The sequence below is a fragment of the Rhyacophila brunnea genome, unplaced genomic scaffold, assembly GCF_057557595.1.
Source record: "Rhyacophila brunnea isolate RB1 unplaced genomic scaffold, BYU_Rbru_1.0 scaffold_2, whole genome shotgun sequence".
Lineage (NCBI taxonomy): Eukaryota > Metazoa > Arthropoda > Insecta > Trichoptera > Rhyacophilidae > Rhyacophila > Rhyacophila brunnea.
The window spans coordinates 53,193,546-53,214,199 of NW_028232859.1; the positions used below are offsets into that span (position 1 = coordinate 53,193,546).

The 20,654-nt window shown below is 32.2% G+C and overlaps 1 protein-coding gene across 1 annotated transcript in view; it reads right to left on the minus strand.

Annotated features, from left to right (window-relative positions):
- Window positions 1-10,154: 10,154 nt before the first annotated feature.
- Window positions 10,155-20,654, minus strand: part of dve (SATB1_N and homeodomain domain-containing protein dve) — a 265,530-nt gene continuing 255,030 nt past the window's right edge. The window contains exons 5-6 of the mRNA XM_085946627.1: window positions 11,915-12,757; window positions 10,155-11,133 (exon numbers count right to left, since the gene is read on the minus strand). Of these exons, the coding sequence (XP_085802753.1) occupies window positions 10,321-11,133; window positions 11,915-12,757 (1,656 nt within the window). The 3' untranslated portion in view covers window positions 10,155-10,320. The remainder of the gene's footprint in view (window positions 11,134-11,914; window positions 12,758-20,654) is intronic.

The following is a 20,654-nucleotide window of genomic DNA, read 5'->3' on the forward strand; positions in this document are numbered from 1 at the left end:
TATAAGAAATACATGTAGAAATAAGCTTGCAAGATGTTCCTGCTTCAATATTTATCTTGACTACTGCATCCTTTTTTAAAACTACCCTTTTTCAACCCTTTAAATTCAATTTGGCGGCTTTGTGTTTCGGCCATAAAACTCAATTTCAATTAATACACAGCCCAATGACCTGCATTTTAAATCTTTATATCTTTTCCTCGGAGCGTCTTTAATTTTCTAAATCTATCATTCATTGTTAAAGATTTGTAAATACCCTTAATGGAAAGCTTAAGAATAATGGTGACCTTAAATTAAAAATAATTGAAACACAGTATAAAATGCTTTTTTACTTCTATTAATCTTTACTTTTATTGAGTTATCTCGTATTGGATACGTCTGAGTTTGATTCTGTTCTATTTCATATTCTATACTAAAAACGAGCGACTAACTTCGTCTACTTGAAATACGGACAGACATACCTACAGTATGAAGAAATTAATCAATTCGATTTGATTATTTGTCAAATCATTGAGATATCTATATACAATGGAACCTCTACACCTCTACTATTTGACCACTTTACCTATTACGTTATTTTTGAGAAGTTTGGATAGTATAATTTTTTGTACTTATGGTAGCCAAGTTGATAGAATGGTCGTCTATGAAATCTTTAAGGGCTGAAAGGATGACATGCTCCGCTTAGGAGAGACCTTGGTAATTTAGTGGATTTTACATGTTGAAAAACTATACTATTTATTGAACATACCTACATAATTTTGAAAACACTTCTGAGAAAATATATATATATATTTTAATTTTTATAACCATGCCCTTGCTTTTTCGTACAAGGTGGTTGGGTGGGTTAGTTGTATTGATGTGGGTCTAATTAGGTTCCTCCATTTACATCTTTAATTTTTTTATGGCCATGATTAAATATTTTGTGTAGTGTTCTTGTGTTGTTCTATTGTTTAGTACTTCATGAGGCTTTTGGAGGTCAATTTCATGATTATGCTGTCTACATCGAGTTCTGAGAGTCTATCACTCCCTTTCTAGTATAGGGCAGTCATTGATGACATGCCACACAGTTTGAGATGTGTTGCCGTCACATGAACAACAGTCATCATCCCTCAATATAAATCTTTTTAGATAAGCTCGCACCGCTCCGTGGTCTGTTAGTATCTGTGTGAGTTCATGTGATATTTTTATGTTCCTGGCAAGAGAAAATATATTATAACCAATAGAAAAAAATCTTTTTGAAAAAAGTAAGACACCCCGCAGGAATCGAACCAGCATCTCTCAGGTATCGCGCCCACGCACATAGTCTACTATGCTAAAGGAGTCATACCTACTTAATTACGACTAATTTTAACTATTGGCCTTTTAATACTCGCTGAAGCGCTTCCCAAATTGAGCTAATATTTGGCGATTGCCTTTGGTATTTTAAATCAAAGTAGGTACCTATTACTTTAATTACCAACCAATGTCACGGATCACTCCGAGATTTTTTGTTTGTAACTTACTTGAACTTACTAATAATTTTTAATTAACCATTTTTTTATTCAATGAATAATGTGATACCATTTATGTGAAAAGTATGGAGAATACTCACAATTACTATTCTTATTCTTGGTTATTAGCAATCATCAAAACCTTGACTGTAACTGTTTTAAAAACTTCAATTATTAATTTACATACTTATAATAATAATGACGGTGATTTCATTTCATAACGATTTTACATGTCCCTCAATTATTATTAAATTATACGGATTTTTGATGTTATTTCATTTTATATACGTAATGATGTTTTTCCATCATGAATTGACAGCTAAAACATTAACAACATAAAAGTTAAGCTGTCCAAAATATTAAATACGTATTTTAGTTTAACATAGCTATATCTACGTGAGCTACGTTGTCATACAGTCCTAATAATTCCTCCAGATTGTCTTTTGCTTTCTCATTTCACCGCTAGATGGCCACAGTCAAGGATTAGTTTATACTTCTTCCGCTAGAGAGCGTTCAATTTCCCATAATAGCCATCCGAGTAGGTACTACATAATATTGTCCGGAGTGCAAGCGAGATAAAAGATATCGTAGACCTTATCGTAGCGTCGTAGAGCATTTTTACAGCATTACAATGGGAAGCATTTTATATTTACAAGTAACTTGAAACAGTACAATATTCAAATATTACAACTAATAGCTACTAGGCTACAGAGCATGGGTTCTTTATTAGTTATGCGAAACGAGTCATTTAAATTTGAATATAAGTCTTCGCGTCAATTACATTTAATGTCTCGTTCGTACTGATTAGGTCATTCGACTCGCAACAAAAACTCTTATTGAATGCATTTACGGAGAACGTTCGGACTTGTTTCTGTCTTCAGAGCGTTTAGTATATACTTTCTGACTTGCTCCTGTCATCAGAGGGTTAAATAAATACGTTGACTGGATGGAGACGAAGTTTTTAGTCATGACATCTGAATCAGTCATGATTAGCGATTCCAATCCCGGGATCCCGAGCTATTTTCGATACCTATGAATCCCGGGATTGATAAACATAATCCCGGGATTTCGGGATTGATTTTTTTTATCAATTTTTATGGAAAATAAAATAAAAGCGAAAATATAACAGAAAAAATACTTTCAATAAAAAATAACTATAGTAGAAATAAACTTAGTTTGAATGAAGTTTGATATATATCCATGTGTAGGTTTAGGTTGCCGATTCATTTTATTTTTTCACATAAATTATTAAAAATTGAAAGATTGGAAAAAAAAACAATGCTTCGCACTATTAACAAAGTTATTCCACCATGATATCCATACGTTTTACGGCAGTTTCAGATTTGGCTGACTAATTAGATTTAGGAAGCGGAAAGGCCATAAGTACGCCATGATTATTTGCTATACTATTTTAAATCTCGCTAATCCATTCATTAAGTTTTTACTATCAGAAACAGCAATCTCCTATTACATTCACATTATTATTTATATTACAATATTATTTACTCCGTTAAACTTGTGTATTTCCAAGATTGAACGTATACATTATTAACAATAAATGTCTTAAATAGTATAAATTATAGATTTATTTTTGACCGATTTTATCAATGTTATTTGTAAATATAAAAATTTTATATAAACAATGGAAAAAATGCCAATCCCGGGATCCCGGGATTGTCAAATTGTAATCCCGAAATCCCGGGATCAGAATTTTGGCTCGGGATTGGATTCCCTAGTCATGATGCATGCGCATAAACCATAGTGTATGGCTATTTCACAGGTAGCCTCTGACTCACGTCTCAAATCAGTCGTGCATGAACGACACATATTGTATATTCTCTATTAATAATAAATATAATTATATAAACCTAACCATATTAATGAAGGACAATACACGACTGTGGTTTTGTTTCTATGTATATTTATATCGTTACCCATACCCAGCCGCCATAGAATTAAAATAATGCGTCATGAAAAACCTTCCCTTATTTTGCAGTGGATGCTACGTAGGTATTCTATACGACGCAGGATTATCATTGTTAGAGACGTCGTGTTAAGTGATGCTGGACTAAGAAAAATGGTGTGATCTTGTGCTTACTTTATACTATGACGCTTAAGATTGATATGGTGACGAAAGCGTCGTTAAATTTTATAACGCTACACCAGGCCGAGAAGCCCAATGACAGTTGTAGTAAAACAGTATTGTATTTAATATTATATATATATAAGTGAAATAATTACAAACACCTTACCGAGAATCGAACCCGTAGCCCCTGGATGAAAGAAGACCAGCGTCATACGCATTGGATCACGAGGACTGCCTCTTTCCTTATCATTTGCCTCATCACTAAAATAAGACGGTTTTCCAACAGTCTCCTTCCAAATTAATCAATCCTTCGTTGACCTGGTTGTTTCGACCAACTTTAGCTGAGTTATTTTCTTGATACTATCACTCTATTTGCACGGAGTCCTTCAATATATGCCACTAGTGATCACCTTTTCGTCCAGATTTAATGCGAACGCATCTAATGCAGGTATATGAGAGACATTCTTTACTACATAACTCTATATTATAAAGACATTTTGTGCATTTGGTCATCAAAGGAATGCCCCCGCTAACACCACATTTATATCTTCTTCTTATTGTGCCATCCCCTATCGGAGGTCGGCCACCATCAAGACGATCTTAGCTTTATCGTCTGCTACCCGGAACAGTTTAGTGGAGCTGCACTCGTACCAATCACGGAGGTTATTAATAAGCCACAAAATGCGGCGTCGTCCTCTGCTACGCTTACCATTGATCTTTCCTTGAATGTTAAGTTGGGGAATACTGTACTTTTGTCCTCTCATAATGTGGCCGAGGTACTATAGTTTCCTGGTTTTGATACTGCGTATAATTTCTCGGTCCTTCCCCATTCGATTGATAACTTCAACATTTCGTCGCTGTAGGATTGGTTTCCCGAATAGACCAAATGTTCAGGAGACGAAAAACAAATTTCATAATCCTATATTTAAATACATGGAGATATTTAAATTGTTATTTTTACAGCATATGAATGATGTATTCATTACCATTACAAAGTAATTTAAAGAAAGGGATGGCTCTAGTCCAACTAGATACAAAAAAACATTCTGCATTAAAAGGTCGATTTCGACAAAAACGGATTTTCGGGAAACCAATCCTATAGCGACGATTTGTCACCTGGTCAGTCCAAGGAATTTTGAGGATGCGTCTATACAGCCACATCTCGAAAGCTTCAAGTCTCCGTGACATCTCTTGATTGGGCGTCTATAATTCCATACCATAGAAAAGAATTGAGAAAACATAACAACATACCATACGCAGTCTCAGACCTAGGTTAAGGTCTCGATTGCTAAGCAGGCATCTCATTTTGAGAAAGGTACTCCTTGCGATCTCAATTCTAGTTTATATTTCCTGAGACTGGTCCCATTTCTCATTGACCCATTTATTTAATATAATTGTTTTTATAAATAACACAAAACACGTGATTTCCATAATGTAAATAAGTATTTCGTAAATTAGTAAGTAATGTTGTGTTAGTTCAGTACTCCACAAGTAGCTTTAAAAATGGTACTAAGAAAATTTGCAATTAACGTATTGCTTACTGAGATTGGCTACGGTTGCGCCCCTTTTATTTGGCGGAACACTGTCGCGGGCGGTATTCTTATAATGCCGCCCCATTACTTATTATTATCGTCATCTTAATTCCCAGCGTACCGAGGGAAATTAAAATTATCCCTGTCGCTCTAAACATTAATTTCATTTTATATTACCTCTCGTAGATAAAGTACAGGGATATGCCTATGGTAAGGTGGTACAGTTGGTAAACAGGAGATGAACATACAATTTAAATACCTAGATAAAAGTATGTAGCGCTTTACTAGTTATCACTATTATTACGGGAATGGGATGACTGGCCTCCGGACAATTGGACGCCGCACTGTCGTAGACACGTGTAGACGAGGTATTTTAATCAGTTTCTATCTACTACTTAGTAGTTTGAATTCATTTTACTCTTAACATGATGTATTCTTTATCGCAGATTGAGAATTACCATGCCTAAGGCTTTATATAAAATAAAAAACTCTTTTTTCGTTGAAACTTTAACATATGAACGATTAAATCATTGTTTACGTCTGCATATTTACATTCTCACCAACTATTAAATCATAATATAATCATTGAAATATAAATAATAATATTGAATATATTTTTTAAAGTACCTATAACTATCTAACGTCTATTTATTTTCGAATTCCGTGGCGTCCAGTTGTCCGGTGCCAAATCGTCCTAGACCCATTATTACCATGTCAAAGAGATAATATAATGTAAGACTAAATAAAGCTGATTTGGCCAATGTTGTGTTTGTAAATAAATTCTTACAATTACCACACTTGTGAATTAATATATTATTTTATTAATACAAATTAAAAACTATATTATGCAGTTATTGTTCTACTTATTTTTAATAATAATCAATACCGGTTTAGGCCGTTCCAATAGGACATCGCCAGTAATTGGTGACAGGTACAAGGAACAAGTGATAGATAATTGTGGTTATTTCAAATAATACAATGCCTTTCCGCCAAAAATTGACAATTAGAATAAAGACAATATACCTACAGTAGGTAGTTTTAATAACGATCAGAACCCCGATTTCCTAACTATCGACTCGTGTGGCACCAGACGACATGACGTAATTGTGACGTCAGCCAATACACGCTCGAGGCATGCCGCCCGCGCGCAGTGCTCACCGTAGATAATTATTACGATGAAACACCTATATGTATATGGTGACAATGAATAGCGCCGCTGTCTGAGTAGCGTGATTTTCTCGAGTGATATTATCACTCCGGTAGTACGTCACAATGATGTCATATGACGTCATGTCGACCGGGAAGCTTGCACTCGCAAGTTCTAAGATAGGGCCCCAGAACTGGGTTCTTTACTTATAATGTGTATAAATGATCATCAGTAATTAGTAAAGTTGACCACGTTCTTAACTGAAGGGCTGGTCATTGTTAAATATTTTTTGTGAATTAAATACTATAATAGTGTATTGTATTATTTTCATTAATTTTTCATATATATACATATTACTTATTAACTTCAGCTTTTTAATTATGTGAAAAAAATATATAAGTACTTACGTAAAATATTACCTAAGTTCTTAAATTATTAGTTGAAAATGTTTTAACCAGACTAAACCAGTGTTTCTCGTTAGTTATTTAAGTAAATTATATTCGATAATCACATCACAATCACAAAAATTGTATGTATTATTGTAATATTTTTCTAAAAAAAATAATGTTTTATAAATCAATGACCTATTTTGTAATGATAATTTTTAAAAACTAGGGAAGACTTCTTTGAAAAAAATGTCACCAGACTGCATCCTGAAAAACATGCAATATTGGCTCTATGTGATTGTTCCCCCAAGTCTCTAAATATTATACTAGATTATAATGATCCAGATATATATTTAGTCGCATTTTTTGGCCTCTATCATTTAATAATAAACAAAATCAATTAGGTATGTATATATTTTATAGGTACGATATTCCTGGTATATATTGATTATGGGTTAAGTTTTTAAATAATATAATATATTTTTTGTTACTTAATAGGCATAATTGTTTTTCTATCAAATATTTATAGTTAAATTATTATAGATTTATAAATCGTTTTTTGCTGCCTCTAGGCTCACCTTTTATACGACATCCTATTTTTCACTTGTCCAAGATTATTCCTTAATAGTACGCTACAAAATGTCATACTGTTATCGGTAGAGTCTGGAACCAATTAACTTTTGGTTGTATGATATGACAGATTACGATTTTTTGGCTTTGTACTGATTGTTACTAAGTAATCCTATCGTATTTACTATGGGATATTCTTTAATGAATTTATTAAATACAGGGATATTTTTATAGTAATCTTAGATCACGCATAACTCATCAAAATTACATCAACTAATCAGTGAGAAAAATAATAAATTATACAAAGAAATACGAAATAACACTCTCATTAAAGATGTTATGTTGGAATTTATCAAAAAAGTAAAAATATTAATCTGGTAATATTAATAAGTATAACATGACAAAATTCTTCGTCACACATGACTATGGTACGTATGATTTCACATGTAAGAATAGGAGGATTCTGCTGGGTATACCATGTCCATATTGACGATCTGAAAGAGAAGAGGGTGGTCGGGTGACCCAAACTTAGTTGGTGGACTATTAAATAATGCCCACCAACCTATCCGCTTCTTAGGTATCAAACAGACGTAACCTAGAGCACACATTTAATATTACGTCTTTAGCGATATTAATTCAGATGTTAACAAGGACAAGTGTTTTATTGTTAAACGGCTCGTATGAGAAAAATAAAAGAGAAGAAATCTGTTCTAGCCGATTTAAAGATGAGACGTTCTCGCAAACCACAATTTATTGATGAAGTGAAATTCATTTTTACAGATATTAGACCAGATGGGTCAAAAAATCTGGTTGTATAGTGTGACTTCTATATCAAGTCGTCTGCGTCACCACGGTCGTTTCTAGAACTAACACCGTCGCTCACATTTTATTTATTTTTCGGAAGCAGATGAAGATCATTATTTCGAATGTAGAAATATTGTGAGGAAGAGAAACATAAATAAAGCTTTTCATTCCTCTCAATATTGTCATATATTGACTGCTATGACATGTTAACACTCAAAGAGTACGTGACGTAGGAGTATCAACGCATGCAGCGCTGTGACGCAAAAGACAATATGACATAGACGTTGGTCTATAAAGAGTAGGCTGGTCAATGTAAAGCGGTGTCCACATTGGCCACAAGTTGCTGGCAACCTCATTAAATTTCGATTAAAATAATTTATGGTCATATAAATTATGATTATGCCCACGGTGGCCGCGCGGCTTACGCGTTGGACTATCATGCCGTGGGTCCCAGGTTCGAATCCTAGGTCTGGCAAGTACCCATATTGTTTTTCAATTTGTGTGTGAGTCAGGGTATGGACCTAATAGGTTGAGCAAGTGGCTGACATCCATTTCTCGTAAAAACCAAATCTGTTAATACAAACCTCTACCCTGTGGAGGCCCATATGATCCTACTAGGATCGGACATCGGTGAAATTTAATGAGGTTGCCACCAACTTGTTGCCAATGTGGACACTGCATAAAAAAGATGGACTGTCGGTGATAGTAATAATAACATTTTATAATTTCAGATCTTTATTTTACAAATAGATTTTTTGAAGACAAAATTTCCTTTCGCGTCTGAACATGAAGGACTTAATCTAATAACATTATTACAACAGATGATTATGGCCACCATTTTTAATTACAATTGAGATGTTTCAAATTTACCTTTATAATTTATTAAAATTACAATTAATTAATTAATTATAATTCATTATATTTATTATGTTTAATGATTATTGAGATATTTTAAGCAGACAACAATTTTAAATAACAGATATTTTCTATTAAGTCCAATATTTAGAGTTATATTACGTAGTTCATAGTGCCTTCATACTGTTAATAGTACGGAATATTTACAGACATTTAATTCGTTTTTACAAAAAGTGATTATTATTTTAAACAATCTATTGAAATATTAAATTCCCACACATATTTTATTTTCATCTATAAGTTTAATTTAATAATTTTGTTTTGTAAGCTTCTAATTTTATAATGATTTTAAATCATTAAAAAAGGGATTTTTCAGAATTTCCATTATAATATTAATTATTAATCTTTAACACATTTCAGGAGGAACATTTATTTTAAGCCTTCAGTGTAAATAATTTTAATACATTCTGCAATTGCAGAATTAATTTTGGGTAAAAAATAATTTAAATAAATTTCATTTATTTAGTTGAATAATAAAAATGATATTATTATATTGTATTTTACATACTACGAGAGAAAAAAATATTTTGGAACTAGTCTTATAATATATAGTTTATAGTTAAGTATAATATAATGAACATTAACAAATACACATAATAGGATTTTGTAACTTATTATTACAAATCGAACACTTAACAATTTATACATAGGATAATATCATTTTTATGAGTTAAAAAATAATAATAAGCAAAGATCTTTGGTTTGGATATTTTGCACAAATTTATAAAATATTTTACTTTAAGTACCACTTAATTGTATTATATTATAATTATAACCAATTTTTTATAATATACAACAATTACTTACTTTATCATTATATTATACAATATATATATATTTAAATAGTTGCCATCGGAAAGAAATAAGTATAAATAACGAAAATAAATTTATATTAGTTAACTAGATTGTAACTATTTACATATAAATTGTTTATTTACATAATAATAATTAAACAACAAAACAATAGTTTTTGAACCCAAATTTTATAATTAGAATTAAATTGAAAAAAAATACATTTATGACTATATTTTGGCAAATAAAATTTAAATTAATAGACGTCAATTATGCAGTAATTTCAAAGTGCCATTAGAATGATAATAGTTGACACAATATTTTTTTAAGTTTTTTTCCGAGGACACTAAAATTACAGTCATATTTATAAATATTATAATAATATATCTAAATTAATATGAAGTGAGCGAAATATTTCGTAATAGTAGTCCTAAATCTAAAAGTATCTTATGACATGTTATAAGGTTTAACGTTTAGAGAATCTGGAATATATTTTTTGATACATAATTTTTTGGCACCGTTTAACAGTGTGTTAATCAACATCGAAACAATTTTGGAATGCTTAAAAGACTTTTTGGTCAAATTAATTTAAAATTTGAGTCTAATCTCTATCACTGACGTGGTATTGTGGCATTCCGGGAGGGCCGGACTCATACAGAGACATCTTTAACCTCTTGCATTTGGCTCGACGATTTTTGAACCAAAACTGAACATTCTTAGACTCAAGCCTTGGGAATTTTTGCCTATATGGCATCCGATTTAATTCTTCAGTGTATTTGAGAATTAAGTTATGTGAGGGATGAGTGTTCATTGAAAACCAGTGTTCCAAGCGAGGAACTTCAGTGACTGGATCAATAAACGTCCGGTTCCTTTTACGACGCTCGTCCGCAGCACTGGCTGCTAGAGCTGTCAAATTTAATCCACTTGATCCAGGAGGAGAATTTGGAATATTGTGACCACCGTGAGTTAGTCCTGGAATATAGTGACTCATGTACATTATACTGTGACTGAACATTGGATTAGGAACTATAGGAAACCCCGCCGCATTAAGTCTTTCCAAGTTAGGACCAGTAGGACAGTATGGAACTAATTGACCTCCTCCAATAGACTCTTGTGGACTAGGACTCCTGAATGATTTTAAGCGTTGTCTGTTCATGTCTGCGACTCTGCTGGGATGCATTGTTTGAAGAGATTCTTCGCTGATTCTTCTGGTAGCTTTTATGTCGTCATCAGTTATCTCGTGGTCCAGATCTTCGTCATCTTCGTCTTCTGAGATATTATTCTCCGACTCGTTCTTACTGCTGTTGTTGTTGTTTAGGTGACTGTTATTGTTGTTGACGGGGCAGTGGTCCGGGGAAAGATCTTGTGGCTTGGAGTGATCATCGCTCAAAGGTTCTTGCTTTATGTTGTCTATCTGAAAAAACCAAAATGGGTGAGTTTACAAAATCATATGAGGTATATTAATTTAAAGAAATTATTAGGGCTCTCAATGTGTCTATACTAGAACTATCACATCTTGGCTACGATTTTATAGCGCTGTGTGTATTGTTAAGGAATATAACGGAGGTCGGGGCGTATATTTATACCTGAAGTGCGGGGAAAGGGAGTCAGTAGTTCCACATATCACCGTTATGACGTCTGTAGACAAGATATAATGGTAAGGCTGTACTATTTATGGAAGCCGAGTTTGTGAAGATACTTTTTATGAAGCTGTAAATCACGAGTTTGATCCCGTGATTAGCAAAACAATGACTTTGTTTTTTCAGTGTGTTATTCATTCAGTGCGATTATTCAATAGCTTGAGTGAACGATTTACAACCATTACACGTACCTTCATGTTTGTTAGGAAGAATAATCGCTTAGAAGCGAAAGCTTAAATTTAAATACTTTTTTTACAATAATATATATTAGACGAAGGCCCCTTCAAGTGTATAATCCTAGAAATTCTTTTTTACAAACTGTACGATATTAATTTCAAATAATTTCACAAATTAGTTTTTTAATCAATAATTATATCGGTTGTTACACCGTTATTGAATTAAACTTTAAAGTCTTGCTAATGGTTCGACAATCAAAATAACAATTAAATAAAGATAATAATTGCTTTAAATATAATCATAATACAATAAATATAATTTAAATATAATCAATAATATATACTAAAATATATAATAGCTAAGGAAATATTTTATCACCTTAGGTATATCCGGAGGTCTAGGAGAACTCCGTCTAACTGCTTCCGGCTCCACTTCCTTTTTAGTAGTGATCAAAGAAAGCGGTGCATCTGGACTTTCAGGCCTGTCTTCCTCTCTTTGTCCATCCATCATATCATCATCTTCCACATCAGACCCTCCATTTGACATGTTATCCTCAGATATCATCGACATAGGATGTCCTCGTCCAGGACTGATAGATAAAGGACTCTTCATAGAATGGTGTTCAGATAGTCTATCAGACGATAGATAAGCTTCGTGAGGCATTAACATGGCTCCATTAGGAGGGCTATGGCTGCTGCTGTTGTATCCATTTAAAGATAAATGGCAAGGAAGACCTCCTGGTCCTACGCTTCGTAATTCTGCTCGTTTTTGTGCTGCTCTTGCATTTTTGAACCAATATACAACATTATTGACATCAAGAGGCTTTCTACCTCGACGTGATTCAAGATTGTTTAATTCTCTTACGTATTGTTGAATCTGTTGTCTGCTTGGATGTTGATTGTCAGAGAACCAGCGTTGCAGTTTTGGTAGTTCCAGCTCTGGGTCAAAACTTGTTCTCATTCGTGTTTTTTGTGTTGGGTATTGACTTTGAACTGTTTGTAGAGCTGGGTGAACATGGTCAGGGAGTGTTCCTAGAGATGGTGGTCTCTCCATCTTCGTGATCGGTGAGGGTGGCTGCCGAGGACTGTACTGCGATGGTCTTGGAGTGACTTGTGCGTTCCACCATTGCTCAAATTTGCGTTTCATTTCATCCGTTGGTTCATGGTAGCTGTGAGGACCGGGTGGGAGTGAGGATCCTCTGCAGATTTGTGCCAGTGTTACCTGTTAACAATAAAAAAGCAAATATTATGTAACGATTATGTAACAACAATCGACAAATTAGTTAAACAGTATTTTACTTCCAACTGTACTTTCGTATCGAGCTTATGCGTAACAGTTACCGAATAATTGATTGCAAACACTGTGCGCCCACCAATACACTTCCTGAAGATATAAACATTTTTAGAAATGGTTATTATTTTCTAACACACGATGGCCGAGCGGCTTAAGCGTCTACCTATAATGGAATATACATTTTCCTTTTTTTTCAATTTGTGTTTGAAGTCAGTGTATGGACCTAATAGGTTGAGCAAGTGGGTAACATACATTTCTCGTAAAAGTATTCTTTTTAATACAAACCTCCACCCTGTGGGAGGCCCATATGAGTCTATTAGGATCGGACATGGAAAAAAGAAGAATTGTTTTCTAATTTAATTGTACATTGTAATGTTAATTATGAATTTTGTCATGTAAATATTATTTTATTTTGTATTTGTACCTGAAGCTGCCGAAAGGCGAAACCCGGATCGCAAAAATATTTTTAATGGAATAGTACAAAACTTAAATCCATTAGAATTTAAATTCAAATTCCATCAAGTACCACCGGTCGATAGTATTAATATTTTCTGTATACGCACATTGACAATATTATTTTGTGTGCCTGCTAATTGTGATCTACGCCACTGGAAATATTATGATCTCGTAATAAAATTGTATTTGTATAAAGCGCATGTCTACATTACATAATTTGAACAGTATTTCTGTTTTAAAATGTATGTCATCTTGGTGTAAGCTGTAATCTTCAGTATTTTTTGTGTGTAAATAAATACATTCTCATATAAAATATTTATCCAAATCACTTAACTGTCCCATATAACGATGATTTACACAATGTTACACTGTGTAAATCAAGAAGATCTTATTATTTAAATAGTGCGATTTTTTTTAATAAAATATAAAACCAACTTCTTTACAGAGTCATCTAGTGGGAGTCGCTTTCAACTTTTCTGTAAATAGTAAAATAAATTATAATAATTATAATACTTCCATCTTAGACTTTGTAATTTGCTCAGTCGCGATATAAGTGGCAAAAACCACTGCGGGAAGCAAATATTTATCATGTTTTAATCTCTGTGTTTGCAACACATCCTCCGTAATCATAATATATTACCTTCCTAATTCCGCGGCGCGGAGTTTCCACGTCTTTTTAAAATGTATATATGTATCGGCCTTGGCGCGTAAACGTGGAAAGCTCAGAGTAAATATATGAGATTTCTTAAATTTACGCGCACCAGTGATGTCTCGCTAAATATCTATAAAACGGTTCGCGGGCTAACTAACATTTTTATTACAACTCGGTTCAATATTTTAATTGGAATAATATTTTATAGATTTGAAATTACTCAAACAAGAAAGTCTAAACCAAATATTAAACATCTTTATATCAATACAAGAATCGTTCACTCCCCCTTTCAATGAATTTACAATATTTATAATTATGAGTATGTATAGCCTTATAATTATTATTTTTTAAGTCTTCTTCATCGTTTCAGGTCTTCAATAGCTACAATGTGTCGCTCCAGAAGTTAGCGAAGGCAACACCATTTTCCTCGGCTTGTAGGATCTCGTCGAAAATGCAGCTTACTGGACAAGCCTTGCATCATAAGTGATTTTAATGAATTTTAAACAAACTTATTAAAAAATATAAGTATATTGTTATCATCTGGGTTCAATAAACTCATGAATGAAAACTTTCCAATAGAATAATCTGAAATTTTTTGTCCTCAGCTCATCGATATCGCATACGTTTGCCAAATTTGATGGTTTCCCTCCATCACAAGATAGTGATCTATGGGTGTAACTTTATGATCCTTGCCAATCTTCATCACTTTACGTACTATTATTTGCCTCTCTATCGATTGATCGTGTATATTATAGTTTAGTGAAACTATCACATGGCCGTCCTTACCCGATGAATACGCTAACTCATAAAATTTGGCAAACTTTTGCGATATCGATGAGTTAAGGACTAAGAGGCCATCCATAGACAGCAGCATAGCAGTTTAGAACCATGTGCGATACTAAACTTATGATTTCTGTTCATGGAAATATATTTTCACAAAATATATTATAAGCATTTGATCGTATCCGTTTATACAATACACTTACAAACTTGGTGGAAATATATTTTCAAGAACAGAAATCATAAGTTTAATATGGCACACGGATATCTATGGATGGCATCTTACTGTTTAATTGTATTATTTTCTAATATAATTTTATAGTAGATTTTGTAATAGATTTTTGAAAAAATATTATTTACAATAATACGAATTTAGTATTCTGAAATCTTGTATGTATTCAGTATTGAATAAATATAATAATTGTTGTAATGGAATGATTTAGACAGAAATAAAATGACGAAATTTATATCATCATATTATCATTCTCATTTTCCGGTTCGTGCGAGCCGGGATCAGTTTATAAGGGGGCACCACTATCTCGCAGCCTTAATAATAAATCTTAATTGCGCAGAATGTGAAGTTCGAGCTTAGCGAGTTATGTATTTGGTAGCGCAGCTTTTAATGAGAACGAACGCTGTGAGCGGATAATAATATGAAAGACTATGGAAAATTTCTACTCACTAGATCAAATATGCCACTAATAAATCTCATGGCGTAACAACATATCTACTTACGGTAAGTATAACTCATTGTTGTGAATTAGGCAAAGACTTATATGATATATTTAACTCTTATAAGATATTGTTTTTTGAATTTTTCTGTTCTGAGTGAAATAAGTGGTAATATGCCCGACGAAATCAATTTTCACTAAAGCCACCTTTACGATAAAAAAGTACAATGTAGACGTCTGAATGGGATGAGATTCTTCGGAGTTATATTTATAAAATGACTGCCGGAATGCAGTTATCAGAATTTGTTTTCCCCCACCCGTCTCATCGAACTTGTAGATACGACCGGTTTAAACATGATATTTGATGCCAGAGAACTCATTCGTTTGCACAGTGGTATCATTTTTTTTCGCTACATTTATTTCTTCAACAATTATTAGCAATACTTTTTGGACATTATCATCCTGTGGTTCACAAATTACCTTATTAAATACAAACAAATCTAGGCTTAAAATATTTATTTAATACCACATACATAAATTAGATTAATCCAAATATTTAAAGCGTAGCAAGACGTATGTAGATATCTAAATGTTATATTGTTTAAATAACATGTCTATAATCTGCGCAAAGGCGATACTTTAAATTATCTCTCAAAGGAAAATAAATCTTTATATTTGGTTATTAATTTTATATTATTATAATTTATTAGACCACAAATGTTTATAAATGTACATTGCGATTGAATTATAGTAAGAATTCAGTAAGATTTTTATATCAATACATACTTTATACACGCTCATGAAGAATACACCCTTACATGGAAGATATTATCAATATTAAAGTGGACATGTTAAAAGAATATATCAAAACCATAAACGCGAATTAGTAATCTTATATATAATCTTATATAATAATTCTTAAAATATGGGTAGATTTCATTTCTCATTGACATACAAATCAGATACCGTGAAAAAGTATCTGAGACAATATGTCAGGCGTCAGCGGACATACAAGTATACGTTAGTTTAGTAATACAACAATGCTGTGAAGAGTGTGGAGACATCAAATATAGACAGAGTTTATTTTCAGCATCAGCGCATCTATTCTATACACAACACTGCTATCAGCCGCTATCAGCAGCTATCGAAAGTAGTTTTTCATATTTTTGTATCTAAGTATTAGTACGCTAACTTATTGTAACAATTACAATAAGTTAGCCGTCTAAAAAGTCAATACTGCCTATATCGCTCTAAAATTTAACACAGCCAATAGAGGTGCTGATAAAAATAGCACTTATTGTAACAATTATAACTAACTAAGTGCTAGTACTTCGTTACAAAAAAAATTACCGTCGATAGCTGCCGATAGCAGTCTTGTGTATAGAATAGATGCGCAGGGGCTTTTTTACAACGTTTTTATTATTTCGTATTCTTGTTTGTCCGGTGGTTGTTTATCCAGTACAAATCTTGCAATCGATTTTTAGACATTTGAAACTTTTAGAATATATCAGAACACGATGTCAATGCATTCTTTTAATACTTTTAGCCATCTTTAAGTAGAATTGAATTCATATTCAGTTAATTCTGTTTTGTATGAAAAGTTATTTCGGAAGAAATCCGTAATCCAATCCACTATTATTGGTTGCTAGTCTAGGGTCCTAGCAACTAAATTATTAATATATACGTGCGTTACTATGGAAATCAATATAAAATGTCAAAATGACATTTTAGTATTATTTCTATCAAATACAATTTTTTTTGATCGTTTAGGCTAGTCAAGTCAAGTTTATATGATTCAACAGAAAATTTAAAAACTTTGTATATAAAAAGCTCTTTTTATCTTGTAATTATTACTATTTAGACGCTATGTACAATCACTCACCAACGATAAAGGGATTCAGAATGATTGAATTTTCTAACAAATTTACACCATTGATGAAGTATTTTATTGCTAATTTGAATGATAATTATTTTTGTTTTATGAAACTGCGCGTTTTTTTTATAAGTAGTTGTGTTTACCGGTTGCGCAATTATGTTAATGTTACAGAGCAAGTGACATTATCTTTATCTCTCTCTGCTCTAAGACGAGTAATAAATTAAGCCAAAATAAAATCTTACAACACGACATTATCATAAGTGGAAATCAGACAAGGTAAACACCGATGCCATATTCAACGAATAATGGATTGTAAATCAAAGGATTACCCATTGCTTTAGCTGTTTTTGATATTCGGATCATCATATCTACAATAAATAATTGTACTAAAAATATACCGCTAAAAGAATATGTTACTATCTCACCATGTTTGTGTAGGCAGATATTATAATATACATAGTAATTATTTTAGTCAGATAAACTTCAAAGAACGTATCCATCAGAAAAAATAAGATTGAAGGTATTTTATAGTATTATTCAAGAATTTAAATTGTTATATTATTTATTAATTGAACTGGCGTCTACATGGTAGAACTTCATTATAATGGTTTTGTAGATCCTAGCAAAGACACCTAAGTTCACACCTAAATTTATAAGGTCATCTCTGGACCTGTTTTCAATGTATAATATCGCTGTTTCCATTGAAAAATTGTATATCTGCAAAATATGCGTTTTTGACATTTTTGTATAATTAAAACCGGAAAAATCGCCTTTACACACATGCAAAATAACACAATTTACAAAAATTGCATTTTCGTTGAAATTGTGAAAACCTTTTTTGAATTGATTCAAGTGCCATACATTTTGTAAACTGTTTTTATGCTCCCCTGAAAACTTGAGATTTTGCAGATATAGAATTTTGCAATGGAAACGACGATATTATACTTACCATATTTTGATAGTATATGGATTAATTTAAATAAATAATCGAAATATAAAGTATATTCAAGCTTTTTTAATATTAAAAAAATATTGTTAACAAATACCTATTTATACTGCTGAACGAACTGTCAAAATGGACATGATTTACATTCAATTTGAAGTCTTATCAATACTAGTATTATCGTTTATGCGGAAAATTGTAGAGCTACGATTGTGATATTAACACACATTATAGAAATCTGTTTTATCCAATGACATTATTAATGGACAACTCACTCAATACAGTAGCTAGAAAGTAAATTCGCGCATAGCGACTTTCGCACATGTATAGGTAGACGTCACGCAATTTCCATTATGCGATATCACGCATCGGGAATTTATAACAATATCACCTTTATTATAATGGCGTTAGAACAGTGTTTCTCTAGTGTCAATGTTCATTTAAGCGAACCCGTTCGTACCGAACCATTCGGCAGACCCGACAAAAAGCATCGGGGATTTATAGCAATATCACCTTTTCTGTAATGGCGTTAGAACAGATTATGCCATTCGGCAGACTCGACAAAAAAGTGAGTGTCATTTTTTTTCCAGATGCTTCGTCCATATTATTGCCATTGGTTTTATCTAGCCACTGAAACAGAATTTTATGAAAATTGGACTGGATCCATAATTATTGTGAGACACCCATATATATAATTGTAATACTATACGATAGAGGATCTACGCTACCATTATAAACGAGAAGAGAAGAGAAATAGAAAGCATAGGTATACGAAGATTCTCTTAAGCATGCAACCTTTGTAAGTGGCTCAATGTTCAAGCCGTTGAGGATTTGATATACTGGCCCAGAATAGGGAAATGTACTGCAAATTGATCGTCAATCTTTGATAAAAGATGGAACCAAATTAGAAATAATTATAAAGTAAAAAATAACTTTTTATATACAACGTTTTTAAATTTTCTGTTGAATCATATAAACTTGACAATTCTATGTATTAATAATTTAGGAAAAATAAGGCAATTATTGTCAACAAATCATTTTTTTGCTATTTTGCAACAAACAAACAAATATAGAATACTGAAATGTCATTTTTATTTCCACAGTAACGCACGTATATATTAATAATTTAGTTGCTAGGACCACCCCCTTAGCAACCAATAATGGTGGATTAGATTACGGATTTCTTCCGAAATAACTTTTCATACAAAACAAAATTAACTGAAAATGAATTCAATTCTACTTAAAGATGGCTAAAAGTATGAAATGAATGCATTGGCATCGTGTTTTGATATATTCTAAAAGTTTCAAATGTCTAGCTAGTCGGGAAGTTAGTTAAACATCGATTGCAAGATTTGTACTGGATAAACAGCCAACGGACAAACAAGTATACGAGCTAGGAAAAACGTGGTAATAATAATTTCTTTTATTTTGTTAACTGTCAATTAATGGTGGAACTGCATTGTATTGTTGTTTTTATTTTAAAAAAATATGGTAATAATTAATAGACAACTTTATATTTGATGGAATTTGACTTAATAACGTTTCAATTTGTTTTTATAAACATTGTAGGTGATTCAAACATTATTTTTTAGCACAACCCTGTATAAATCTGTTATCAGCATTCTCTAGTCTGCTAACGACAATGCTCTGCCACCATATCTGGCACCTAATTCATATATCTAATAAATCTGCTCTAGCAGGTAGATACTACTTTATTATGCTCTGTTTACCGCAATTCATTATGTGGCTAATAAATTAACCGAGATTAGTGTGCGCCAGTTCTTTTGCCTGATATTAAATGCTTCTTAAGATCACTCGCGTATCTTATTATTTTGCTTGGGGGACTTAGTGAATTTTCAGTGGGAAAATTTAATTATGGGCGTGAAAAATTAAGTCATTTAGAAACATATTAGGTAATTTATATCATGTAATTTTTGTTAATTTAAACAATTTATGAAGGGTTCCGAATTCAGGAAAGAATGAAAAAGGAATTATTGGAGTATATTTTATAATTGAGTACCTATGCATCACGGAAACCATTTATTGTCGTATTGGATAAAATGCAATAATTTTTATTTTCAAATAAAATGGCATGCACAATGGCGTAATACATATTTAATGTTTTTTTATTATATAACACTATAAAATATAATAATCGATGATATTAAAACTATCAAATTCGTTGATTATGTAGTATGCAACAAAGAGTTTCTAGAAAAATATTATTTTATTACTTAGGATTATGAAAATATATTTTCTATTAAAACTGAAAAAAATTATGAACATACAATTTTGAAAACGTTTCTGAGAAAAAGGAGTCACACTTAATTGCGACAAATTTTAACTAATGGCTTTTAATACTCTCTGAAACGTTTTCCAAATTGAGCTACTACTGGCAATCGGCTTTTGTATTTTAAATCAACGTAGGTATTACTTTAGTTACTAAC